Source organism: Propithecus coquereli, unplaced genomic scaffold (assembly GCF_000956105.1).
Source record: "Propithecus coquereli isolate 6110/MARCELLA unplaced genomic scaffold, Pcoq_1.0 Scaffold124, whole genome shotgun sequence".
Classification (NCBI taxonomy): domain Eukaryota; kingdom Metazoa; phylum Chordata; class Mammalia; order Primates; family Indriidae; genus Propithecus; species Propithecus coquereli.
In genome coordinates this window covers 2803568-2830785 of record NW_012136525.1, presented here as the reverse complement: position 1 = coordinate 2830785, position 27218 = coordinate 2803568, and the positions used below count along the sequence as shown (strand labels likewise).

The window sequence follows — 27218 nt, the reverse complement described above, 5'->3', positions numbered from 1 at the left end:
AGCTAATATTTAGGACAGTAATACACATACATATAACACAAATACATCATTTATTGGAAATGAAGTGAAAGACGTTTTATGAAGATGCACAATTTACAAAGTTTCGGAGACCCCTGGTCTGAGGCATGCTCTCCGGCCGGCCACCTGGTCTTTCCCAAGTGGAGAAGTTGTGGGTTCTGGTGCAGAGGTGCCACTTCTGCTTTCATGTCCTGTCCTACTTCTGGCATGCCATCCTCCCGCCTCTTATCCAACCCAGAGGATGCAAAAAGAATGCTTAGCACATGTACTAAAATAGTGTCTCTACAATAAACACAGCAGGCCGACATGTATAGCTTTTATTTACCTACCCAGATTCCTTTTACATGTGAGTTATCTGTATTCCACCTTGCCCCCTCTCCCACTCACAAGGCCAGGATGAATCCCCTTGGCACAGAGGAAGGGGTGCCCCTTCAACTAGGGGTATCAGAGCCCAGATGATCTGGGAGATCCCCCACCATGAAAAAAGCAGGAAGAGAATGGAGAAGCAAGTTTATCACACCTAGCCCCCCACCAGGGAGGGGGAATGAAGAGCCCCCCCACAGGGGAGGGGGAATGAAGAATGGAGAAGCAGGTTTATCACACCTAGCCCCCATGCTACTGCCCCGGTCTTTAAATACAAAGCAAGGGGAATAAAGAGGACCCTCCCTCTGAAATACAGCACCAACCTCAGCATGGAGGCAAAAGGACAGTGGGCAAGACCACTTCCCTTTGAAGGGGGAGGGCTGAAGGAGAGCACATACCGTAAGTGGCTGCGGCACCCCTCCCTACCAGGGTTTGGACGCAGCCTCAGCACCAGGAGTGGGGAGAGGGGAGGAGAAGGGATGACAGGACTGCGCCATCCACATCTCCCTGAACCCCGGCCCCAGCACAGGCATTCCTCTGCCCACTAGCCCAGGTCAGGGGTCGTGGAAGAAACTGTGTTGGAATCCAAGGCCCTTATCTATTTCTTCTTCCGTTCTTGGGAGCAGCGTGGGCAAAACCTGAAAAGGAACGTGAAAGAGAAAGGGAGGGAGAAAGTGAACGGAAGGAAGAACGCCCTCTAACACTCAGCTTAGGGACCCTCCCACTCCTGCCACAACTCTCTCTCTTACCATTTCCCCCGAGGCTTGGTCGTCAGCCCCACACAGGCAAAGTGGAACCACTCGATGGAACACTGAAGAGGAACAAGATGGAAGAAGCAGAAGTCAGGCGCCAGGGTGTGGCAGAAGAAGGAAAGGAAGCCCCCACATATTCCTGAGGAATGTCTTTTATTCCATCCCTTTGGAGAGTTCTTGGAAGTCCCAAGGCCAACAAGCTCCAACCACCTTCCTTCTATTCTGAAGTCCCACTATTCAACCGTGAGTTTTTCCCTCTTGTATCCACTCTCTCTTCATTCCCCAAAGAACTCCCCATCCTGAGGCAAAACGGTTCTCACATCAGGGTTGTCACAGCCAATCATCTCTCCGTATGAGACCTGGTGACAAAGGCAATAGGTGGGTTCGTTGGGATCCACAGGCATATCCAACACATCAGAGGGGTGGACACTGCCAAAGGTCACTGAGGGCATCCCATACTCAGGACTTCTGCATGCCAAGAGGAAGAGAAAATGTCATCTGCGAGAAGGGAAGCTATGACCTGAGGCTTTCAGAGGTGGCAGAAGGAGATCCTGGTGGGGCAAATGATTTGTGGCTCCTCCTTTCTATCCAGCAGGTCCCAAAATGGTAAGAAGAGGTAGTCATTGGCTCAGAAGACACAGAAAATGGCAAGGGGCAGTGCAGGGTGGGAGTAGGGCACTGGGAGAGAAGAGTATGTCGTTTGGCAAAGGACACCCTGATACACTCACGTGCGCACAAGTTTTAACTTTTTCTGGGCAGCCTTGGGGGCTTCTTCATCTGAGTTTTTCCCTTTGGAACGAGCACGAGCAGCTTTCTTCTCCTTTTGGGTCCGGCCTTCTAGGAAAGAAGGGGAAAGCCAGAAGGCAGGAGACACAAAGATGGGTTAAGTCCTCTCTCCTTCCCTTCTTTCCAACCTGGTGCCCCTTGCCCCATAGACCTCTTCTCCCTTTGGATCCTCGCCCCACCTCTCACAGCCCCGCCCCCCTCCTCACTCTTTTTGCCTTTGCTAGAAGAGCTGTCATAGTCACTTGACTCAATCTGTTTCTCCTTCAGATCAGCCTCAAAACGGGCCAGGTCTGTGTCCAGTCGCCGAATGTGTTTGTCCACCTGGGTAGAAAGGAAGGAGAAGGGAGAGGTACAAGGCTGGTTCTGATCAAAGAAAATAGGCTGAGCCAGATTCTATGGATCTCCCAGACCCCAACACAGCTGAAGGAGGGGTCTAAGACCCTGAGGATTAGATGGGAGATAGGTGGGGAGCCATGAACAGGGCCATACCATCTCATAGGTCTGCATGGCAAGCTGCACCTTGTCGTCACCAAATTCCTTGCACTTGCCATAGGCTTCTTGGATCTGTTTGAGAAGGGCCAATTTTTCCTCGGAGCTCAAGCTGCGGGCGCTACTCATATACTCAGTGGCCAACTTGTCAATTTCAGCCTTCAGGTCTACAACAGAGACAGAGGCCTGGTCACAATGGCCCCTGAGTGGCTACGTGAAACACACTTCTTCCTCTTGTTCCTTGGACCTTTTCCATTGACCATGATAACCTTCCAACTAAAACGTACTGAACGTTCATTGGTACTGTGCCATGTACTCAAGTAATGCAACATATTGACAATATTTGCTTTAAAGGTGCCTTCAAGGTGCTGAAAACACTGCTATCATAGTTGGAACTTAAATTATTGAAACACAACGAGGGGTCCTTTGCACACCACATTAATAAGAAGTATATTTTTGTTGATGTCTGAAGATGCTTCTTTGTAGGGCTTGCTGCTTCCTGACCCATGAATTTTGTCTCAAAAGCTGCCTTGTTTCTTGTCTCAAAAACATCCCACACCATCACTGACTGCTGCAAACCAGGCTGGGTCACCTGCTGCTGCTGGCTTCCAAGTGTGTACATCTGTATCGTGCAATTTTAAATTAGGTCCTATTTCATCCATGTAGTAGTTGTTCTGCTTACCTTACTGCCCACTCTATTTTGCTCATCATTTGCAACTTGCTTATATTTTCCATCACTTTTTTCCTGTTCATCTTAGATACTGCTTCAAACATTTTAATATTGGAAGATTGGTGATGTTCCAGGACACTAAGACTGTAGACATCTATTGCCTAACATTTGGTAGGGCTCATAAAAATGTCGACGGAAAGAGACAAAAGTCTGACTCTAACATAGTGCAGCAACAGATAACCGGGGGATATGCAAACACACTGTTTATGCTCCACTTCAGTCCAGGTCCTTGGAAGAAGCTGAAAAAGCACATAGTTCCATAATCTCCAACTGGTCTTTCTGCGTGTGAACTCAAGAATTAGGACGATATAAGAAAGCAAGCAAGCTGGTTCTCACCATTTGGCAAGCACTTCTTAGGGAGTCACGCTCAGGATTTTAGATGATGTTCATCTTTTCATGAGTAAACTTACCCAGAGCAACTTAAGACACAGCTTCATGCATGCCAACACCAGCCTGTTACTTCCTTAAGCATGGCTACATAGGATGGAAGATAAGATATATATCCTTCAGTGGGTATAGGGATAGGTCCAACAGACATCTTTGATCTTGAAGAGACCAACCTGACCACTGTAGAATAGCCTCCCTCAGGCTCCAAGAGAATGCCCCAATGCAGCCAATTTGCCCAATGTCCAGTGCTGAAGACGGTACCAAATGCTTCTGTAAGCTTGAAGAACGCAGTGTAGAGATCCGGATTTTCATTACTGCTTTTCTTTCTTTCTCTTTTTATGAACTTATACAGCAAAGCTCCCGTCTACCAACGTAAGTTGCAGTCTAAAGCCACACTGTGAATTTTGTGATAGTAACATTAACAACGCAGTGAAGTAGAAACATTCTAGTCATCCTATAAATACATCAAACATGGAGAGCAGAAATAACTCTAGAGTTTACTTTGGTTTCTTGAATTCTTCTTGAGGAAGGTGTAAAGAACATAAAATCTTTGAATTCTTGAGGCATTGTTTCAATACTCCATTTGTTATGGAAAAGCTAATACAGAAATGAGGATCATTATCTTCTTTTAAGAATTGCAAGAGAGTAAAAAAAGAGAGAGAGAAGCTGCAGTTCTCCAGATCACACCAGATGATATGGTAGCACCATGCAGAAAAATAAATGATTACACAAACTCATTACACACAGGAACTCCTTACTCTGTACGTACCCTCTGTTCTTTGGTCTAAGTCCCTCATGAGCTGAAAGTTTCTCTGTAATTCAAAGGGGAGGTTTTCAATACCTAGGGAAGAGAGAGAAACTGAGAATCACTGGACTATGCACTGGCTTTATAACTTCTTCTAAAGTACAGTTCAGTTTTCCCTCCTTCGAACCTCTGGATTTATCTGTGACAGGACCCAACCATTGTTCCTCTCTTGCAAGAGGCCACGCTCGTCTCTTTCTCTCCACAACAAACTTTTCCATCTCTGTACAGCTATCCCACCCTTTTCCTCTTCAGTGACCTTACTTTACAAATCAGCCTTTCTTTATCCTGTATTTTCAATCTCTGCTTCCAAGCTCTTTGTCCTCAACTTACAAATACTCTCCTAGTATCCGCTACTACTCAACACACATAACCTTCCAATCAACTCTCCATATAGTAGCGAGAATGTGCTTTTAAAAAATGCAAACCTGATCAAGTCACTCCCCTGCTTATAACTTTCCGGTAACTTCCTACTGCTCTTAGGATGTTCTGCACTTTCTGGCCCTTGCTTACTTCACACCAGCCTTAACTCACGTCAGTCTGCCTTTGTGGTCCCTCTGTTCTGATCGCACTGGCCTTCTCTGAGAGCCTCACACTGACTAGTGCCCTTGCTGTCACTTGGCTTTCCACATGCCATTCTGTCTGTATGGAACGCACTGCTTGATCTTCCTCATCTCACCCCCCATGTACCTCCTGGCCTACTAAATTTCTATTCGTTCTTCAAAGTTTAGCTCAAATTTGACTCTCCCCGACTCCAAGAAGGACCCTAGATAATACGTGAAGGTCGTCTATCTTTTTTAGCACTTACCCAACTGTACTTAAAAAATTGTGCGATTAGTTATTTGGTATCTGTCTCTCCGACCCTGTAAGTGGGCTAAAACATGTTTGTCTTACTCTCTCCTATTTCCCTGGTGTTTAGAATTATAACTTGTATACAGAGGGTACTCAATAAGCACTTAAATAAATGCATGAATATTTGTCCCCCCAATATAAGAAAACTCTCTTCTCAAAACTCCACCTCAAACTTTTAAAATGCCTATACTGCTTTAATGTACAACCTCAGGTCTGCTACCACCAGTTTGCTGAGATTACTTTAAGTCACCAATGACTTACCAAATCAAATGATCTGTTATTAGTTCTATCCTAAAAAATATCTCTGAAGCAGCTGGCACCATCTTCTCTTCTTTGAGTAACTTTCTTCCTTTCAGGATTCTAAATCTCATCATATATCTTCTGGTAACTACAACATTGACATTTTCTTAGCCTGCTCCCTTAAATTTTTTTTGAAGAGATGAGGTCTTACAATGTTGCCCAGGCCAGTCTGGAACTCCTGGCCTCCAGTGATCTTCCTGCCTCAACCTCCCAAGTAGCTGGGACTACAGGTGTGAGCCACTGCACCTGCCCTGTCCCTTAAATGTTCATGTTTTCTTGAGATTACATTTTAGTACCCTCAGTTTCTCACTTTACTGGTTTTCCCTGAACAATCTCATTCACTTTGATGTGTACAATTACCACTCCTATGATTAGGTTTAAACTGAATTAAATATGTTGCTATTACTCCTGAATTTCCTATCTTGTCAATGGTATAGTCTATCCCACTTTCCAAGAAGGAAGAATCCACCTTAGAGTCTTCTTCCTCTCTCAACTACTTAGTCATTCAGTCAGTCCTACCATATTTAACTCCTGAATACTCTGTCACTCCCTAAGATCAGGTTCTCGTCTCTGACCTGGACTGTCATCATTAATTGATCTCCCTGTTATCAATGTTATCACGCTCCAATTTACCAAACATCAGTTATTTTCATTTATAAAAGTCCCATTTGGCCAGGCACAGTGGCTCAGGCCTGGGAAGCTGAGGTGGGAGGACTGCTTCAGGCCAGGAGTTCCAGACCAGCCTGGGGAAAATAGCAAGACGTCTCTACAAAAAATAATTTTAAAAAATTGGCGGGGAATGGTAGTGCACACCTGTAGTCCTAGCTACTTGGAGGCTGAGGAGGGAGGATTGCTTGAGACAAGGAGTTCAAGAATGCAGTGAGCTGTGATGACACAACTACATTCTAGCCCAGGAAACAGAGTGAGATCCTGTGTCTTAAAAACAAAAACAAAAACCCCACCTAAATCATACTCTACTTTAAAATGCAAACTTCCTAGCTTGGCTTAAAAAACCTTGTCCAATCTAGCCCCGGCCTCTCTCTCCAGTCCCACTTCCCAATCTCTCACCTTAGAGATCAAACACTGTGACCTCACTTTTCCTTGACCTTGCCATAAAACCATCACAGTACATTTGCTGATGCTTTCCCCAACCTGGAATTCCCTTCCTCTCTTCTCACAGGCAAATAAATAACCTTTAAGACACTATTAAAACATTGCCTTCTCTTTAAAGCTTCACCTACATCTCTAGGTAATTATCCTCTTTCTTCAGTGTTCCCAACTATCCTTTTAACATATATGCGTTATTTCACATGTCATACTGTTTTATTGCATAATCTGTTTCCTATTAGACTGTGAGCATATTGAGGGCATGGGCTGTGTCTTACTCATTTTTTATCATCCCCAGTGCCTGCTCTTATGTCTGACCCATACCAGGACCTCAGTAAAAATTTGTTGAATAAGTGACTCCAGACTCTAAGAAAAATGGAAGTGCACAGGGCGATAGGCTTTGTGAAGGGGTGGATTACTCAAATGGCATAAACATAACACCAAATTTTCATTTGGTGGGAAGTGAACCTTTACTCCATGAAGGGAAGCGTTCCGGCTCATCATGTGACAGTGGTCACTCTCCATCACCACCCCCAACCTCACGAGAAGCCACTTCTGAGGAAGAATTGAGTGGAGGAGATTCAAAGAGGTCTTTGCCGCTGCTCCAAATGGCAGTGGGTGATACGATTCTGCACGACTTTGGGAAAAAAATCTGCCCTGGGTCTGGAGACCCTGTAGAATGGAGGCTAGCAATGTCTTTCCCGGCTATGCATCCTAGCCCTTCAAGACACAGCCCTCAACCCCACCGCGCAGCCCCTCCCTCGTCTACACCCAACAGCGAGGCCTCGATCCTGCTGCCCCGCCCCCTCTTTCTTCACACCCTCCGATATTTCACCCCACGGAACCCGTTCACGATTGTGACCTTCTCGTCACCGGGACTTCAGGGCCATAAATCCTCTCGGCCCTGATCCTCCCACCACTCTATGGCCCCTGACCCCCTCCTCCAGCCTGCTCTTACTGTCCAGATAATGTTCCAAATACATCCCCGCAGCCATCTTGAAGCAAAACAAAGCAACTTCCGATCCGCCCCGGAAGTGACTGAAACATGACAGCAGCCGAAGTTATTTTTGGCTTAAAGCCTTTCCGCCCTCAAAAAGAGAACTTCCGCCCTTAGTAAATTACCCGCCAGGACACATCCGCCCGACCCTGAAACTTTTCCTTTTGCTGCGTAGCTACGATCGTCCGTAGCGAGGCGGCTGTAGCCCGCTTCCGCCCTTACAGAGGCCCCAGAACGCGACCGGGGCAAGTATTACGTCACTGGGGTCGCCATTTTGCATTCTCTAGCAAACTTTTTTCCCTCCAAATCGGGAATGTGTAGTAATGGGGGGAACACTGTTCCTTCAGGATTGTATCCGTAAATATCCCCTTTCAATAACTAGAAAACCGAACTCTTTTCTTCTTTTTCAGAATATGAAGCTGATGATTAGAGTAGGTCCCAGCTGAAGCAGGACTTTCTCTAAGGCAGCTATAGCAGTTTCTTTGAAGTTGGGAAGTATTGGACCTTGAGAGATTTAAACCCTCCGCATTTCTATTCACTCACACAAACACCATCTCCCCAACATAATTTTTAACTTGAGAGACATTAATTATTTATAAATTTCCTACTTATAAATGCAAAGGATTACAATGAAGCTGTAATTCTGCACAGCTTTTATCAGGCCTCCTGTCCTTTACACTCAAATACACTTTGACATATAAAATATTACCTCGGGCCTTGCCCTCTTGCCACTGTCTAAGGAGGAAATCTCATGTTTTTGTTTCCCTTTTTGAATTTATACGTGATGCTAGTATCACAGTTCTGAAGGGATTGAGGCATGGAGCTGTATCACAACTGGGCCAGTTAGATGCCAGCCATCACATTGGTCAGCTATAGTACAGTGAACTCTGCTTTTCATCAGAATGGAAAGCAATAAGGGCATGACAGGCTAGGGAACACACAACACTAGGGAAATGGAAGTCAAAGCCCCTAACCTAATAGTGGTGTAAGTAAGATAGTATCTTGGAGATAGTTGCCACCCCTAACTCACACATCCTTCATAATAATTATCAATGCCACATGGCAGATTTCTAATATGAAGACAGAATTTCAGCTACATAATTTAGACCAAATAGGGTAAGAAGTGCAATGTCAAACCCCTGGTTTACTAGTGTGCAGGTGGTAAGACAGACAGCAATAAGATCTGGGAGACTTCACTCTAATTAAGAGTCATGCCCTTGGATAAGTAATTTAATCTCTATGCTTATTTCCTTTTCTGTACAATAACTACCTCATAGATTGTTGCAATGAGTGTGAGTGTATCCTTTAAAACAGTGGTCCCCAAGCTTTTTGGCACCAGGGACTGGTTTCATGGAAAACAATTTTTCCGGGGGGGGATGGTTTCTGGGTGAGTCAAGTGCATTATATTTATTGTGCAGTCACACCTCTCTGCTAATGATAATCTGCATTTGCAGCTGCTCCCCAGCCCTAGCATCACCGCCTCAGCTCCACCTCAGATCAGGCATTAGATTCTCATAAGGAGCACGCAACCTAGATCCCTCTCATGCGCAGTTTATAGTAGGGTTCGGGCTCCTCTGACAATCTAATGCAACTGCTGATCTGACAGCAGGCGGAGCTTGTGCGGTGATGCAAGCAATGGGCAGTGCAATGGGTTGCCGCTGTAAATGCAAATGAAGCTCCCTGCTCAACCTCCTGCTACGTGGCCCAGTTCTGAATAGCTCACAGACCATACGGGTCTGTGCCCCAGAGGTTGGGGACCACAGCTTTAAAAGAATGGATTCTAATTCTAATACTGGTAATGAAGTTAGGGCTGTCGGGGCCTTTTAAACGGTTAGAGTGGGAGGAAACAAGCAGTAAATATTCAGGGAGCCAACAAGCACTGGCTTATTTGGTCATATGTGATAAATTCATAGCTGTCACACCACATATTCAGACATGATCTCCAGGTGCCCACAAGATATCCAGGCCCAAATTAAGTGGGCATTACTTAATTATCCACGTCCTATGTAAGCAGCACTGTTGGCCAGCAGTCCCAAGTAAACCACCAGTTCTCAGACGTGGGAGCTTGGTCACAACTTTTTCAGTGTTTAAAGCGAGGTTTTTAATTCTCAATAAGCTATCTTGGAAGTTATCTAGTCCAACCCCTTCATTTAACAGCTGAAGAAGCATCGTGGCCAACATTGGTCAATGGTAGAGCCAGGGTTGAAGTTCGCATTTCCTGATCACATTCTGCTCCTCAGCTATTATGGCTGTCCTGCATCGCCAATCAACCCTGCACCTCATCACCGGTCATGGTTTCCACCACTGGACACCTCTGGAAAATGAATGTGTGAACGTACACACCTTGCAGAAGAGTTAGCACAGGGCCCTTCCACTGGTGCTTAGGAAGGAGTGTAGTTCCTTTCAAGAGGCCATGCTGCCATTTGTTTCTACAGGAAACTTAGCCGTTTTGTTACCACAGAACTGAAACCTTGCTCTCACGTATTTAGGCAATGCAAGCCCCATGACAATGTTTGTAGAAATCCTCATAAACCAGGATTTCACTTAGGTAATGAATTGTACCCTTCACGTGAAGGAATCACACATGGAGGCTCATCGCACAAGCACTCATCTGTCACGCACGCTCTGAGTAAATCCTTAGCACTGACCTCGAACATCTCCCCCATAGTCTCCGCCATGCTCGCTCACATCAGTAGCTCCACTGCCTCGCATCCTTTTACATGAATTTATTTCTATACAATGTTCTAAAAACACCCCTTGGTTTGTACATAATTTTTCTTTTTTTCATTTTTAAATTGCTTTATAACAACTGGTTTCCTGATTTTTTTTTTTTAATTTCCTTTTCTCTGAAATCTGCCATGATTAAAAAAAAAAGACAAAAAGAAATAAAAATGCCGTGGCCAGAGGACAGGGCAGAGGAAAAAAAGACAAAAATAAACAAAACATCAAATATGAAAATTCTCAGAGATAATGCATTTATAAACACAGAAATGGTTACAACAAAGATGGCCGTGATGAGAGGGTATATATATATATATATTTATATATATATTTATATATAAATCCGTGTCCGGCATCTGACCGTGGCACCTAGGGAGCTAAGTCCAGTCCTGGTGTTTGCCCTGAACTCTCTCTTCTCTGTCACACCCCTTGTTTTGGGGTTTCATAGAGAACAAAGCTCCCACAGCTCCTTGGGGGTTGGGTTGGGAGGCTGAGAGTATAGGACCTTGGCTGGCAGAGAAGGTGGACAGAGGCTCCAAGGAAAACCATAACCCACACTTCTAAGCCACACTAACCACCTTGGGAATCTCTGGCCCCTTGGGGACCACATGTCAGCCCTTGCCTCCTTACAAATAAAAGGAGGTCGAATCCCTACCCAAATCTTCTACCAGCAGTAGGCAGGAAGTGAATTGAGACCACGTAGAAGAATAAAATGGCTCTCAGGGGTTGGAGCACATTAGAAACCTCTGTTCTTTTGCAGGCAAGAACAGAACAGAAGGCTGGTTGCATTTAGGACCCCCTTTTTCTGTAATCTGGGAGGGCCAGCCTCTAGTCTTCTATCAGCCCAAACTTTGAGGATGTGGAGGTTAAGGATAGGGTAAGTGTCCACATTGGACAAGTTTCTATGAGGTCATAGCAAATCCTTCCCTTGAGCACCAACCCCTGATTTTAAAAGCTCTGCTTGGGAGGGGAGGCTGCTGGATGACACCATCAGCTCAGTATTCCTTTGCCAATCAGGAGGGCTGAGGTTCCTTTGAAGAGGAGTTGAGAAGGATGGTATCCATGCCTGAGGCTCACGGAAATGGAGCCAAGGCTTGTCAAGGAAGAGGACTTTTCCCACCAAGAGTTGGAGAAAGGAGGGACCAGAACTTCTTTCTCCTCTTCCCAGTGGGTGGCAGCACGGATCTCTAAGAGCTGGCCAGGTGCTCCACCTGGATGGTGCTGGTGGTGACAGTGAGGCAGATGTCCTTATGATGCTCCGCCGTCTTATAGGGGGTCAGGTCAAAGGAACACTGAGGTGGAGGGTTGGGGTTGCTGTCCCCACCCCCTCCACCCTGGGGGGCTGCCCCAGGAGACTGGAAGTGTGGTGGCTGCTGCTGCTGCTGCTGCTGCTGTTGCTGCTGCGATGCCTGGGAGGCCTGGGCCTGGGCCTGGGCTTGGGCTTGGGCTTGGGCCTGTGCCTGAGCCTGGGCCTGCGCCTGCGCCTGAGCTTGAGCTTGAGCCTGGGCCACTGCTGCCGCTGCTGCTGCTGCCTGCACTTGCTGCTGGAGATCAGGAGGGTTGTGTTTGCGCATATGTTTCATAAGGTATGTTTCCTGAGGGAGATGGTAAAAAGAAGTTGAAGGAAGAAAGGTTAGGAAAAGAGATTACTTTTAACTAGCAGCCTGGGTTCTAACTCTACTGTAAGGACAGCAATGTTATACAGAGATATCCTGGAGCCAGGAGTAAGCACAAATCAAGTAGCACTTTCAGTGCTCACTCCTGGGTAGAAAGGACAGGGGGACCTTTAGAAGTCACTGTGAACATTCAACAGGCAAAGGGATAAGCTGCCGTTTTTCTCAAAGATCTCTGAGTGGGACTTTACAATCTCTTCTGAAGTCTAATGGAAAACACCTAACTGCAATCTTGCTCCCCTCGAAATTTCAAGTGGCTTTATTTTGTGTTTAAGTAGAATGAAGAATCATCGTTTATCAATCTCTATAGGGCTTAGGCACCATAAATTTCTCAGCTATGGGTCTAATTAATTTCTGAATCTTTACTGGTTCTCGTGAGTTGGAATTAGGGAGGCAGGGTATTCACTGCAACAGATCTTTATTCAGAAAGATGGGGTAAAGTGGATTATAGTCTTACAGGACTACCGGGAAGGAAAGAGAAGAAACTGAGCACTCACCGACGTATATGCCCGACTGCAGATAGTGCAGGTGTACACCTTGGCATGCTTCACCGTATGCGTAGATAGGTGCACCTCTAGTGAGGCTCCATCTGTGTACGCCCGATGACAGTTGTGGCACTTGAAGGGTTTATCTTTGTTGTGTTGCCGTCTGTGGGACTGAGCAAATTGGGAGAAACCAGGATGAGTGCATTGTACTCTGCCCACCTGCCCCCTTGACTGTTATGGAAAGCCCTGAGGTGCCAGGTTTCCCAGCTTCTCTCTCCACCTGAAGGCAACAGAAGTTGCTTCGAATGGAACTTCAGAAGCTAGAAGCTAAGGGAGGAAGTATACCTCACACAGCGCATACCAAGATCCTGAAATTAAAATGACCTCTTATGGTCTCACTAGTCCAGCGTTTTTTTTGCTCTGTTTTGTTTTTTGCTATCTCCAGGCAGATAGTATAGTCCAGTGACTCTTAAAGTAAGGCATGGGCATCTCTAGAAAACATTAAGACATTTTTAGGGGTCCCATGAGGTCAAAACTCTTTTGAAATGAGACAGTGTTTGCCATGGGTTTGAACTGCATGGGTTCACTTATACATGGATTTTCTTCTGCCTCTGCCACCCCTGAGACAGACAGACCAAGCCCTCCTCTTCCTCCTCCTCCTCAGCCTATTCAACATGAAAAGAGATTACTTGTAACTAGCAGCCTGGATTCTAACTCTGCTGTTAAGGACAGCAGATGATCCTCTTCCATTTAATGAATAGTAAATATATTTTCTCCTTATGATTTTCTAAATTACATTTTCTTTTCTCTAGCTTACTGTAAGAATATATAATACATATAACATACGAAAAAAAGACAGTGTTTGCCTTTTTCACTCTCGTCCTCTCATGATTGCACATGACATGTGATAATGCAATAGACCATATGCAGCAATGAGAGTCTACTCTTATTCTGTTAAGCCAGACATTTAAGACGCTTGCAAAAACATAATACAATGACACTCCTTTCATTAAGTTTTTTCCGAAGGGTTTAGAATATGTAACTTATGTTAACATGCAAGGGGTTTCTTGTTGTTCTTTCTAAACAAATTACTAAATGTTTTTCAGTTTCTCAGTTCCATAATATCTATGTAGATAGACACTACCCATATAAACAAAAACTCTTCAGGTTCTTTAATCATTTATTTTTATTGATTGATTGATTGATTATTTTTTATCTTATGTTTTTACCTTAGAGACAGGGTTTCACTCTGTTGCCCAGAGTGCAGTGGCATCATCATCATAGCTCACAGCAACCTCAAACTCCTGGATTCAAGTGATCCTCCTGCCTCAGCCTCCCATGTAGCTGGGACCATAGGCATGTGCCACCACACCCAGCTAATTTTTCTATTTTTGTAGAGATGGGGTCTCACTCTTGTTCAGGCTGGTCTTGAACTCCTGACCTCAAGCAAGCCTCCTGCCTCTACCTCCCAAAGTGCTAGGATTACAGGAGTGAGCCACCATGCCAGGCCCCTTTTTTAAGAGTGTAGAGGAGTCCTGAAAAAGTCTGATAATCACTATACTAGTCAAATGGCACCTTGATCCCAAGTTTCACACTCAAATTCTTATGTGGAGGGTAGAACATTTACCTGCAGATTGGAGAGTTGGGTGAAGGCTTTCTCACAGCCTGGGTGTGCACATTTGTATGGTCTATCACCAGTGTGGATTCTGCATGGGATTAGAAGAGAAGAAAGGGAAAGGACATCAGCAAGGCCACTTGGGGTTTGGCTACTTAACAAACTTCAAGGCCAATCCTGCCCTCCTAAGCAAGCACATCAGATGGGCCTCCAGGAGGCACCAGCCTTGGTTCCTCTCTGACATGGATCAGGTTGTAATGCCTTATGATATAGTCACCGCGTGCATCACTCAGCTCAAGCTAAGCCTCCTCTCTGCTGGGGAGGAAGGACTGAGGCCTCAGCACCCAAGGCACAGGCAGTTCACAATTTGGCATACAAGTCAGCTCCTACAGTAACTATCCTAATCAACATTCAAAAGCATAAAGTAGACACAATGGCAAGGAAAAAGAAAAACATACTTCCTCCTTGGCCTCACCCTACAGCCAGAAACTATCCCTCAGCCTTGTGTATTACCTCCAGAGAAAGTTATAGTATCACAGAAAAGCAGTCACACTAATTGTGGGGAGTAGCAGTGATTATTAATGGAAATGCACAGAAACTCCTAGGGGCTTTTCCCAGTCCAGCCCCCTAATGGCAGGAAATGCCTAGTACCAATTTGAACTCTTCCTGCAACACTACAGGGCCCTCTGCTAAGATGGGCCAAGGACTTGAGGGTACACTGACACCTGCTCCTCATCAGGGAGTTCAGAACCATCTCTGTGACGAGGTACTTTTCTGGATCCCTGGTATAAAATCCTGAGAACATTACAGGACATGTCTCTTCTTTGTGAAGAAAGCCTGACTCCTCCTCTTCTCAAAGCAAGATGTCAGATCACTTTAAGGTGGGAACATCACATCCACAAGCTGGGTGAGATGGCCTATGCCAGCATGTCTGAACTCTAGTCCAACTTGAGATACCACAGGAAGGAGATGATCACTCCTCTAGTTGGCAGGTTCACTTCCTCCCAGTCACTCCAGATTCACAGGATAAACAGTGGGCATCCTTATGAAGTATGAGCGTTTCATTTTCTTTGCTAGTTCTCTGTGAATATTTAGTACGTTTTGTTTTGTTCTCCATTCCTGGCATCCCTTGGAGCGTTGCTTGTTGCTGTGGGTGTCATCAGGCTGGTGCCCAGCTAATGTCTGATTATATCTCTTGCTCGTAATCGGTGAGCTAAGGGCTAGAGGTACGGTCTTCTCTTATCAAATGCCTCTGGTTTGGCATCAAGGAGAAAATCTTGCAAGATGTTTGCATGGGTATCTTCAGGGAGGGAAATGAGGGAAAGAAAAGTTGTCTCTACTCCAAGTACACCTCTGCCTCCCATGGATCAGGGAATATCAGTCATTTTATCTCCCTGATGCAGCTCTTGCCCCAGAAAGGCTTTCTTAGCGTCCACTTGTGTCTCCAATGTTGTTGCTTGGTCTTCTTTCTCCCAGACGCCAGCCATGTTCTCCTCCAGCCATGTTCTCCTCCAGCCATGTTCTCCTCCAGCCAGGTCTCTCCCCCGCCCCCCGCATGCGGGTTGTTTTGTGTGTCCGGGGCGGGGGTGGGGAGGGCATGCCAGCGGGGCAGGGTCAGTAGCCCGCCACTCTCCCTTACCGTGTGTGCTGCTGGAGGTGGGAGAGCTGGCGGAAGGCCTTCTGGCAGTAGGAACAGTTGTAGGGCTTGGCCCCCGAGTGGATACGGAGGTGCTGGGCCAGGTAGGAGGTGTTGGCGAAGGTCTTGGAGCAGTGCGGGCACTTGTGGGGCTTGATGGTCTCCGTGTGCATCTTGGAGTGAATCCTGCCGGAGAGGAGAGGAGGGAAGGGGGGAGGAGGGAGCAGTTCGACACCAGGGGCTCAGCTCTCTGCTGGGTGAAATGATGTTGGCTTGACGGATGAGAGAGCACCCCCTCCTCCCTCCTCCCAAACACACTCCAGCCTGGATAGGCTAATGAAGAGGATACCCAGATCTAGGTTGTTGTTGATCGTAAGTCGGTGGCTAGAATGGCAGTGAGATGATGAAGAGCTGCAACCCATGGCTCCTGGTGACCTTAGTCAGTCTCGTCAACCCTCTGCTTTTTCCTAAGGTTATGCACTCACCACAGATACCCTGCTTCCAAATAGTAATTTGAACAAAGACCAATACCGCCTGTTCCCCATGGACCTGAAGTTGAAAGCACACCTTGGCTCTGAACTGAAGCATATAGTAAAAGCAGGGCCTGCTCTGCAGAAGATTTCCAAACACAGACACAGAGAGAAACCACAAGAATTGTTCCAAACTTTGGGATTGAAGACCACAGTTTCTGAGGCCCTCCCAATCGCTAGGATATACAATTAATTTCCACATACAATAACAGCAGAGAATTGAGGCTATCAAAGCACAAAGGTGAAAGGGAAAAAACAATACATGTGGAGAGAGGAGTAGGTGCAAGCAACGTGGCCTTGGGGTTCGCGGCCAGGTAGTTGGGGGAAACTGAGAGCAGCCTTACCGGGTGTGCTGCTGAAGGTGGGAGAGCTGGCGGAAGGATTTCTCACAGAAGTTACAACTGTAGGGCTTAGCCCCTGAGTGTATACGGATGTGCTGGGCCAGGTAGGAGCTGTTGGCGAAGGTCTTGGAACAATGTGGGCACTTGTGGGGCTTGGTCTCGGTGTGTGACTTGGAGTGGATCTGCATCTCCGACTTTGAGTAGAATGTCAGTGAGCACATCCGGCACCTGGGCCAAGTGAGGGCAGCGGTTAGAACCTTTCCCACCAAGAAGGCATGGCTGAACGCGCCCTTCTACTTCTAAGAGAAGCCCACCCATCTGATCTCTCTCCTATTCCAACTTGAGAGCAGGAGCTCTATTTTATTCATCTTTATATCCTAAACTTCTACCACAATGCCCAGCACATTATAAATATTCAATAAATGTTTGCTGAATGACTGGACTTCCTAAGTGTGCAAAAACAGGAATTCAACCAGATATGGAAGGAAAATTTTGTGGGCTCTGGGCAGATGTGATTTTCACTGGGCCAGGAATATCGTTTAATTTTTGTTTTCCTTCTGCCTCTGACTTGATTTCAAACTGTCAAGGAACTCCTTTCCCTAATTTTTCCAAATATAAAGTACATCCGTTGGCATTTCTCAAGCCCTGTAGAACGGTGGTCCCCAACCTTTTTGGCACCAGGGACAGGTTTCATGGAAGACAAATTTTCCATGGACTGTTGGGGGACAGGGGCAAGAGGCAGAGCCCAGGCAGTGATGGGAGCAATGGCGAGCAGCTGTAAATACAGATGAGACTTCACTGACAGTGAGGAACTGACTGGTTTCTCTCCTGTCTCCACGGATAATTTTCTTCCTCAGATTTTCCCCTACGACCTTTTTGTTTTTGTTTTTTATTAGCCGATCAAACTTAGCAGTGGGGGGTTATGTGTCAGCTTTAGTGACACTAATGTTAATAAGTTCTGACAACCCACTACCATCGGACTAGTGCCTACTTCCTTTTTGGCAGTAATTCCCAGAGGGATGGGAGTGGGGAAGTACCACAATTACTTGGAGGGGCTTTTCCGCACCCCCCCCCCACTCCTTGGCAATCAAATGAGAACCACTTTTGCAATGAGCCAAGGTAACTGTTGGTGGTGGGTTGTATCCCTCAAGTATTTGAGAGAAAAAGGTTTGCAAAACACCTATCTTCCACACTAAACCTTTCCGCTCTCCTAGCACATGGAGCCGATGTCAGCACTCTGGGTTGGCATCTATAGCATTTGAATGTACTTTCATCACCTGAGTTGGTAATGGAAATCCTTCCCGCTCGGACACTGTTCTACATATCAAAGAAGGAAGCCTCTGTGCAAGTTAAGCCACAACTATTCGGACTTTATCGGGTAAAAGCTACCTGAATCTGAGCTGGAACCCTGCCATTTTCATAAACAACTCACCAGTGCACGATGTGAGCTAGTAGGAAGGGCAATGGGCTGGAAGCCAGGATACTAGGGAAGGTCCCTCTTCTTTGGGTTCTCCCTAACTTATCTTTGTAAGAGGGGCTTAGTATGATGTGGGGTGATTGTTTCCATACTTTTTTCATCTTGGGAGAATTTTTTAGAGAATAACTTGAGATAAAGACTAAAAAGAACACTGAGTTCCTCAGAGAAAACAGTATCATTGTTAGTTGGGGTATGGTCCCTATATTAATGCTTTTACTAAAATTCCAATCATTAATAATTTCCATTTCTCTAGTCACTTGGTAACTCTGAAGTTAACCATCCCTGGATGTTATCTGAGATACCTAATCACTGCACAAGAGAAGGGAAGTTCTGTTTATAGTTAGCATAATCAAAAGGACACAGCCAATGGGAGTGTGGACACCGCGCTCTACTCAGAGTTCAGTTATAGGCCTGCTCATTAATCTAGACCTCAATTTTCTGGTCTGTAAAATGGAGAGATGAATTTTTGCCCCTAGAAAGGCCAGCAAACACCCAGGACAGTCAAAGGTAAGTCAAGTGTTATCTAGTAGTAAAACTGTATTAATATTAACAGCCTCAGTGCTAATGGATGAGTTCATGCTACTGAACGTTTCACTAAGATTGAGGTTACAAACTGGACACACTGTCACTCTAAGGAAAAACTGTATTAAGTTGCAAACTAATCTCTCGATTGCTAAAATTTCTCAGATTGGTAGAACAACATGTTTAACAAAAATAAAATATCATTAGTTTGTGTGTGAGAGTGTTCAACACACAACTGTGCCCTTAACATGAAAGTTAGTTATAAAAAAGAAAATAATCCTCTTCGTCAATGTTTCCAATTAGATAAGAATATACAAAACTTAAATCCATTAATAGTGGCTGGCAATAGAATGAGCTGTCTCAGAAGACAGTATAATAATGATGGGTATAATAATGGCTCATGCCTATAATCCCAGCACTTTGGGAGGCCAAGGCGGGAGGATCACTTGAGGCCAGGAGTTAGAGATCAGCCTGGGCAACACAGGCTAGGCGTTAGAGACCAGCTTGGGCAATATAGCGAGACCCTAACACACACAAAAAGACAGTATAATAATAATAATAATAATAATAATAACAGTTGCCATTTGTTGTTGTGCCTGATAGTGCCAGGCTCTTGGTTAGGCACTTTAAACACATTTTTTTCTACTTCTCACAACAACCTGGCAAGTATTATCCCTGTTTTATAGGAAGGAACACAAAAGCTCGGAAAGTAATTTGCTAAGGGGCAGTTATTCACTATAAACCCATAATGCTAACCTACTTTAAAATTCCTGACACTGGAGGTATTCGAGCAGAGGATGGACAGTCACCTGCCAGGTGAAGGGACTGACCTAGGTGACCATTAAAGTACTTCCAACCTGAAAATCCTATGAAGCCAAGTAAGAGTAAAGTCCTCTAATGTAAGATGTTGGGTGGTGGGGAAGAAATTTAATTTAAGGGAATTGTGGCAGTGGGCAGTTAGTAGGGGACAGAAAAATCAACACCCCTTATTACAGATGCATTACTCCAGGGGGCACCACTCACATCCAACACAATGAGAATGGTACCCCTTGGAAGTGTGCAATGCAACAGCCTTGATTACAATGACCACTTTGAATTATCATCCCATTTTTTTCCTAAGATGTTCAAAACAATTTCAAATACTCTGATTTTCCCTCAAACCATTTCCACAAGTAGGTGAGGGTGTGACTGGTCATCCCATTTTATAGATGAGAACAAAGAGTTAAGAGATAAGTTGATTTGCTCAGAATAACAGAACCCAATTCCCCGAATACCCAGTTCAAATCCTATTGCCCACTGGAATGGATATGGCTGACCCACACACACATCAAAATAGGGATTCACTGTGACTAAAAAGATTCCTTTGGAACTTCAGAGTTCTGAGTTTCTGAAGAAATTCTGTTCACCTAGAATACAACTAATCACCCTTAAATTTCAGAGTTCTCTTTAGTTACCTGGGTAAGGGGTCTTTCAAGAATTCCAAAAACACTGAGCGTGTGCCAGGTCCTACCGGGCTTTCTTCCACATGTATATTTGCATTTCTTTTAATATACACAGTTTGGGAAGTCCAGAGATAAGCTTTAATGTGGGTCCAAAACACAAACAAGTACAGAAACTTGGCAGAATGAGAGGACCCTGAGAGGACCCTGACCCACCAGAAGGGCTCCACAGGGTGACAGAGGATACTCCTACTACGACAGCAATGAATTTTATATAGATGTATCTCTTATATAGATGTATCTCCATGTCACAATGACCTCACTTTAAACAAACATACAAAAATCCAGATTTCCACAAAATCAATTTTAAAGGGATTTTCATTTTATGAAATGATATATAAAAGAATATCTTTAAATGAATCAAACTTGTCAGATACCTTTATAATATGATATGATGTAAACATTTTCCAGGAACACTTTTATTGTATAAAGTGGGATACACCTGTAATAATAAAGCTCCAATGAACTTTCAGATTATGAGCTGGAATTGTGCAGTGCTCAACACTTTCTGCATAGCAACACTCTCCTCATTTTCACTTATAAAGGGTCTAAACACTCATGGCTACTTTCCACAACAGAAATGTACAACACAAATACAAATAAATGCTAACTCATGACTATTTCTTATCTTTCTTTTCAGGTTCTCAACATTTCAAATCTTTATCTGATATATACTCCCAACAAATGGGAGGCATAAACAGAATTCTCCCCATTTTACAGATGAGGAAACTGAGGCCCAGAGAGGGGAAAAGGACTTGCCCAGGGTCACACAGCAAGTTCGTGGTGGAGCCGGGAACTGAATCCATGAGCCCAAGGCTCTGTCCATTTCCTGTGCCGCAGTTCCCTTCGCTCCTAAAATGGGAACAACATTGCCCATCTCGGTACACTAAGGACAGACCCAGTCTCCCAGCCATGCACATCTGCCCCTGTCTGCAATAAAGCTGTGAGTGGTTATCCCACTCTGTACACTGGGACCAAACTCCCCAAACCCCCTAGGGCACTTGACAGCTTTCAAGGGGATTAAAAGATGTTCAACTCTGAAAGGGCAAGGAGTTTATTTATGCTAATTATTTTTGTACAGTATCACATGCAAATATGCACATAATGCTTTTTGGTAATGGGCAACTGAGAGGAAGTGGAGGATCAAAATGACTTTCATGAATTAGAAAGTGAGCAGTCATTCTGTAAGCATATATTCCAAAGGAGGAGGTGTCCTATTCCTCCCACCTTCTTACGTAGGCCCCTCCCATCATCCCAACCATGCAGGGTCAGGCAGGCTCAGTGCTCAAATATGGCCCAAGAACTGGTGGATGGCACACAGCTTTGGTTAGGTGCTTACCAGAAAGGTTTCTTGGAAAAATAGGAATGGAAAATGTACAAAGTAAAAAGGAGCTGCAGACAGAGTCTCAAACCCAATCCAAAGCCTTATTATAAGAGAAAAACTCTACTCTGTCATGCAAAAATAAGTTAATGCTGATGACCCCCAAAATTAGGGTTAAAAAAAGGAAGGGGTGCAGTGGGTCTGCATCCCGAGGGAAGAGGCACTGGAGGAGGGCCAGCAGCTCTGCCTTGCTGCCCCATGACAGAAGACCTCACATGCAAGCGCCTCTGAGGTAGGAAGCTGTCAAGAGTATAGCGCCTGACTGGGGCAGGATACCAAGAGGGCAGGGGAGCCGAGACAGTGATCCTCACCCCATCCTGCCCCTGGCTCTGAGTCTTACCTGTAGGTCTTGCTGTCTTTTTGATGGTCATCGTCATCCTCAGGGGAGAGGACATACGGATCATTCATCTCAGGCAGCCCTGACTCCAGCATCCGCTTCTTCTTTCGACCCCGCGGGGGTTTAGGAGCCACACTGCCACCTCCACCACCACCTCCGCCTCCTTCCTCTGTTAGGGTCGATGCTACCTTCTTGGAGAGGTCAGGGACCACCTGCAGGGCTTGTGAGCCAGGGGGAAGAGCTGAGACAATCATGGGAGCCGAAATGGGGAAGGTCTGAGCTGATGAGGCTGTGGTCACAAGAGAGCCTGAGGGGGACGTGATTACCAAACCTGGACCTAGGATTGGGAGAAAAAGGAGATGGTGTCATGTTGTTCAGTCCTGATCCTAATCCTATTTCATTTCATTCCACCCCACCCAGATCATCTAATTAACCCCTCACCACCAACCCCCAACCCGGAATATACAGGAAACCCCAAACCCTATAAAAAAATAATGGTCTCCTAACCCCTGTCCCCACCCCCCTGGTAACAGTGAGATTTACCCCTTGATTGACTCCCTTCTCTTCTCCACCTCTGAGAACAGGAGACTCCTTGATTCAGAGAAGGAAAGAATGTCACCTCCTCAAAGGCAGGGACCGCATCTTCTACTTCTTTGTATCCCCCACAATGCCTAGCACATTGCTAGGCACACAGTAAGCACTTAATAAAAATTTGATTGAGTAATCAAACACATAACCCACTCCCCATGTTCTTGAAACCCTCCAGCCTGGGGTACTGATCATGGAAGATCAACACCTCAGATTGGGGAAGTGCAGAGTTGCTCACCAGCAGTCATCAGTCCTGTTGATGGCACAGGGACCACCGTGATATTCTGGGTGACGGAAGCCTGGCTGTGTGGGGTCAGCTGGTCTGATTTGGATTCTGTGTCCATACTGATGCCTGAGGGCAGGGACACTGAGGCAGGCACTGTCAGCAAGGTGGGGTAGTGAGGTGGCGCCAGCCCACAGCCCTTCTCTGGCAACAGCTGATCCTTCATCTTGTTGATGAACATTGTATTCTCAATCTACAACAAACGGAAGCGGAAGGGGAGTGCCCTCTTCAGATTGAGAGAGTTTGATTCTTTCAGTTCCTAAGCAATTTTCAGTGTCTGACTTTCTCTATGGAGATCAACTTTGGGCTTTCAGAGAGAAGCCAAGACAGAAACACTATATAATTCTCAGTGATAGGGGACCCAGTGAAACATCATGTGGTTTCTCTTGCTTCAGTTTCCACAGTAATAGAATTTACTACTCAGTAATAGCACTTATTACTCAGAGTTGAAAAAAGTAAACAATGAGGGACAGCAAAAAAGGAACACGACCTACCTGTCCTGAGACTGTGGGGATAGAAGGCCAGAAGTACGGGTTAGAATTGAAGTGAGATTCTTCCATTCTACCTGAAGAAAGAATGAGACCACATCACGCTCAGGAATAAATCTGAAAAAGCTTAGCAATGGAGAAGGTGAGTTGAGTGCTTCCTTGTCTCCTCTTTGGCACCTGGTCACATGGCTGGGAACTGGCAGGCAAGACCTTAGTGTCCAGCATGTTAGCCCTCTTGTTCAGAGCCATGTAGCACTGTGTATCCCTAGTCAACACAGGCTAGCCTACGCAATGCTTGTGAAAGAACTTGTACATAATCTCATTTACCCACAGAATGTTTTCCATGCCCCAAAGAAAAAGAATCGGTATTACTTTTCTTTATTGACAAGTAGAGAAACTGAGGTCATGAGAGGGGAAGGCGTGTGTCCAAGGTCACACAAAGCATATCACTGACAGGCTTGAAAATAGCCAGGGTACCTATCACTGGTCCTCTTTTCCCTCATCCTTCAAATCCATCTTCCTTGAAAAACTTTCAAGAGTTCCAATCAACGTATCTACAGTTCTATGCAGCTTGAAATGGTTCCAGCCCAGAATACGAAACACCTAAGGTAATTTAAAAAATGAAATCAGTAGGAATCAAAATCTAGATTTTTTTTTTTTTGAGTACCAGCTGATATCTGGGGACCATGCCCCACTGATCCCACCAAGGTCTAAGAATATCCATGGTGCTGAATGGGGTACCACACACACTGCGCTGAGCAGTGAGAACAAGGAATTACCAGTTTGAAAAAGAGTTCTGTCACATCTGTAATCCTAGCACTTTGGAAGGCTGAGGTGGACAGATCACTTGAGGCCAGGAGTTGGAGACCAGCCTGAGCAAGAGTGAGATCCCATCTCTACAAAAAAGAGAAAAATAAGCTGGGCATCATGGCTCATGCCAGTAGCGCCAGCTACTCTGGAGGTTGAGGGAGCAGGATCGCTAGAGCCAGGAGTTTGAAGCTGCAGTGAGCTGTGATGATGCCACTGTACTCCAGCTCAGGCAACAGAGCAAGATTGTGTTTCAACAAACAAATGAAAAAAGAGTTCTGGTACCTACAATAGTAGGCTAGATTTCCACAGGGATTCAGAACAGGGACAATGGCAGACCAGAACACGTACACAGTACTAGACTCTTGCTTTGTATTTCTCAAACACTGTGCTTCCAAGAGTTCCAGTTCTTCTGGATGATAATTAAGCTTAAAACTTTGTGAGTGAGGAATGAATAAGAAGAAAAGCAATCTCTCAGAATCACATTGTCATGACATACATGGGTACAGAGTGCAGGTATCCCACCACTGACTGTCACACTCTGATCACTTCTCATAGCAAGGTTTAACTGGCAGTACGTTGGTCAAGAGTTGCTTCCCAGAATCCTGAACTAGGAAAGATCCAGCCCCGCAGAAGGCCAAGTGAGGAGAGAGTATAAGACTGCTGCAATGGGAAAATGAGGAATAGCAGGAAATAACATAACTACCATGCTGCTACTCTGAGACAAGAGCAACCAAGCTTCAGGTGGGGAAGACCTGTGACACAGAGCCAACTCAGACCCACTGAGGATATGCTGGAGACAGATATCAGAGACACGAAGAGCTAGAGGGTAGGCTGGGCACAGAAACTGGGTTTCAGGTAGTGACTAAGGAAATTAGGAAAGACCTTCAATAAAGGAATCAAAATTGAAAATTGCTCTAAACGTATGTCTGTTCCTTATCCTTCTCTAGAAGGCTCATCACACTTTTTGCTCTACTAAATAGCACCCTCAATTTTCATAAAACCTATAAAGGGAAGAACTAAATTTCAGCCTACTTTTTCTCAATAAGTAGCAAAAGAGTAGAATGCACCAGATCTGTGACTACAACAGCTTCACACAAATAAGGCTATTAAATGACTAAGGACCAAGCACAGGCAAATTCTGTTCTCTGAGTTCTAAAACACAGTCAAACTAACCAGTCTCTGACATAGGTGCTAACTTGGTCCTTCCAGTCCTAGCTTTATAAAGTAGTCTCAGGTCATCCTCAGGCAACAGAATCAAGAAACAATCAGATCACAGTTTAAGGAGATCCAACCTTGCCAAGCTTTTTGGGAGGCAATGATCACATTTTCTTCATTTGTATCTTACAACTAACATGGGCCCCTTCCCCCAAAAACCATTTTTTTTTTTATTGATTTAACAACAGTGGGCTCTATACATACAGATTTTGAAAACCATGCTAGAGACTCAAACCTTAACTCACAACCCTTATCTGTCTAAACTTCTACCTGAGAGAAATGAAATAGACAAGAGATAAGAGTGGTGATGGACAGTGGGAATGCAGTAGAGTATTAGGTATGAAAGTAAAAGAAAGGAAGGTCTAATATATAATTTCCTCCTAAAGAATTAAGGAAGTAAATGCATTATGGATGTGAAAACTTAGAAGGGAGGAACTGAGAGTCTGAAAATTAGAATGTCCTCATACAGGATTTCTGTGAAAAAGGTCCCTGCCTCCCCACAAAAAGATTACATCCATTCATATTGTCCTACAAGTGGCTCAGGTGAAGCAGAGTTTGAGGGTATTCCTGTAAGTTTTTAAAAAGAGGGCATACAAAATGATGTGATGGGGCTGGGTGCAGTGGCTCATGTCTATAATTCCAGCACTTTGGGAGGCCAAGACAGAAAGATCACTTGAGGCCAGGAGGTCAAGACCAGCCTAAGCAACATAGTGAGACCCCATCTCTACAAAAAATAGAAAAATTAGCAAATGTGGTAGTGTGTGCTTGTAGTCCCAGCTACTCAGGAGACAGAGGGAGGAGGATTGATTGAGCCCAGGAGTTTGAGGTTGCAGTGAGCTATGATCACATCATTGCACTCTAGCCTGGGCAACAGAGCGAGACCCTGTCTTAAAAAAAATGCTATGGACAATATCACCATCATCACCATTAACATTCATTAAGTGTGACTGTGTTCAAGGCAGTGTTGTAAGCACTTTGCAACTCTTGTATCATTTACTCCCCACAACAATTCTATGATAGGCACTGTAACCCCGATTTTCAAATGAGAAAATTACAGACACAGAGTCAAACAGTAAATAGCAGAGCAAGGATCTGAACCCAGGCACCAAAGAGCAAATTAAGGAAAGAGGTTCTACAAAGGACCAAAACCATATAACTGAAGTACACACTCTCTGATGTTGTGGCTTAATCCAGAAATTAAAATTCAAATAATTCCAGGAATGAACTACACATTTTTCAGGTAGTTCTCAATAAATGTTTTCAATATGAAGTTTTTGAAAACAACAAAATGACATGCAGTTCAGGTCATATTCTGTTCTCATCCTGTGAAACCTCACTTGGCTACCAAAATAACTGATTTTAGAATGATGGAGTCTGAGTAAAGAGGCCAGAATTTCCAAGGGAAAATAAATAAAAGTCCCCTCCACTTACCTGGATACCCAGTCTATTGCTCTGCTTTGGTTCTTAAGAGAAGCTGAAGGTCAGAACCACAGCTGGTCCTGGGTCAAGACAATATTTGTGTCTTACAGGCTTCTGACAAATAGGTCAGCCCAAAAAGGGGCACATGGAGAGCACTGCTCATCCAACTATAAGGCAACATTTACCTCCAAAATGCACCTGAGAAATGCTCTGCCACTGTTCTACTAATGAGGCTGACTTTGTAAATGGCGCCCCCTGGAGTTGTGTAACAAGGTGCTCTGGTGCCAGATCACTCAAATACCTGTTTACTGTCCGTTCACCACTGCATCTTTCATGGAGGAAATTTCACCAAACCATCCCAACATCCAAGCAAGCACATACCAACATTCTATTGACCCCGAAAAAGCCCATTACTATTATAGGGAAAACTCATCTCTACATAGAGAGTGCCAGCTTTGGTGATTATGACAATACATTTAAAAGAAAAGAAAAGAAAAGAAAAAAAAAAAAAAAGACTTGAATTCCCCTAGACTGGGAAAGAAGAGGAAGACTTCTATTACAGCCCTAAAGAGCAGAAAACAAAAAACATAATAGATGGAGAGAAGACAGGCAGAT

The 27218-nt window shown here is 44.9% G+C and overlaps 2 protein-coding genes across 7 annotated transcripts in view; both read right to left on the bottom strand.

Moving 5' to 3' along the window:
* Nucleotides 1-268: 268 nt before the first annotated feature.
* Nucleotides 269-7619, bottom strand: ING4 (inhibitor of growth family, member 4). Of its 3 annotated transcripts, none has more exons than XM_012637899.1 (8): nt 7545-7619; nt 4295-4366; nt 2409-2575; nt 2126-2240; nt 1862-1967; nt 1454-1601; nt 1131-1192; nt 269-1019 (listed from the first exon to the last, which is right to left on the bottom strand). In XM_012637899.1, the coding sequence occupies exons 1-8, from the start codon at nt 7579-7581 to the stop codon at nt 980-982; spliced, it is 747 nt and encodes a 248-aa protein (XP_012493353.1). In that variant the 5' UTR covers nt 7582-7619; the 3' UTR covers nt 269-979. The 3 variants fall into 3 exon arrangements, with proteins under 3 accessions (XP_012493353.1, XP_012493351.1, XP_012493354.1); XM_012637897.1 differs by having other exon boundaries at nt 1862-1970; nt 7545-7614; XM_012637900.1 differs by having other exon boundaries at nt 1454-1598; nt 1862-1970; nt 7545-7600.
* Nucleotides 7620-10533: 2914 nt separating this feature from the next.
* The window catches only part of ZNF384 (zinc finger protein 384), a 20033-nt gene continuing 3348 nt past the window's right edge, over nt 10534-27218 (bottom strand). Inside the window, exons 2-10 of one of the 4 annotated variants that reach the window (XM_012637904.1) lie at nt 23166-23236; nt 22627-22864; nt 22344-22391; nt 21804-22137; nt 16588-16812; nt 15717-15899; nt 14090-14168; nt 12475-12633; nt 10534-11899 (exon numbers count right to left, since the gene is read on the bottom strand). In XM_012637904.1, coding sequence (XP_012493358.1) covers nt 11492-11899; nt 12475-12633; nt 14090-14168; nt 15717-15899; nt 16588-16812; nt 21804-22137; nt 22344-22391; nt 22627-22864; nt 23166-23231 — 1740 coding nt within the window. In that variant the 5' untranslated portion in view covers nt 23232-23236 and the 3' untranslated portion in view covers nt 10534-11491. The remainder of the gene's footprint in view (nt 11900-12474; nt 12634-14089; nt 14169-15716; nt 15900-16587; nt 16813-21803; nt 22138-22343; nt 22392-22626; nt 22865-23165; nt 23237-27218) is intronic. The other 3 variants (XM_012637906.1, XM_012637905.1, XM_012637908.1) reach the window with 3 other exon arrangements.

Coding starts and splice junctions, on each gene's coding strand:
- ING4 (XM_012637897.1), bottom strand. CDS start 7,581: ATGGCTGCGGGGATGTATTTGGAACATTATCTGGACA. Junction 2,241..2,408: donor CCATGCAGACCTATGAGATG/GTATGGCCCTGT, acceptor CTTTCTACCCAG/GTGGACAAACACATTCGGCG. Junction 1,971..2,125: donor TTCTAGCAAAGGCAAAAAGA/GTGAGGAGGGGG, acceptor CTTCTTTCCTAG/AAGGCCGGACCCAAAAGGAG.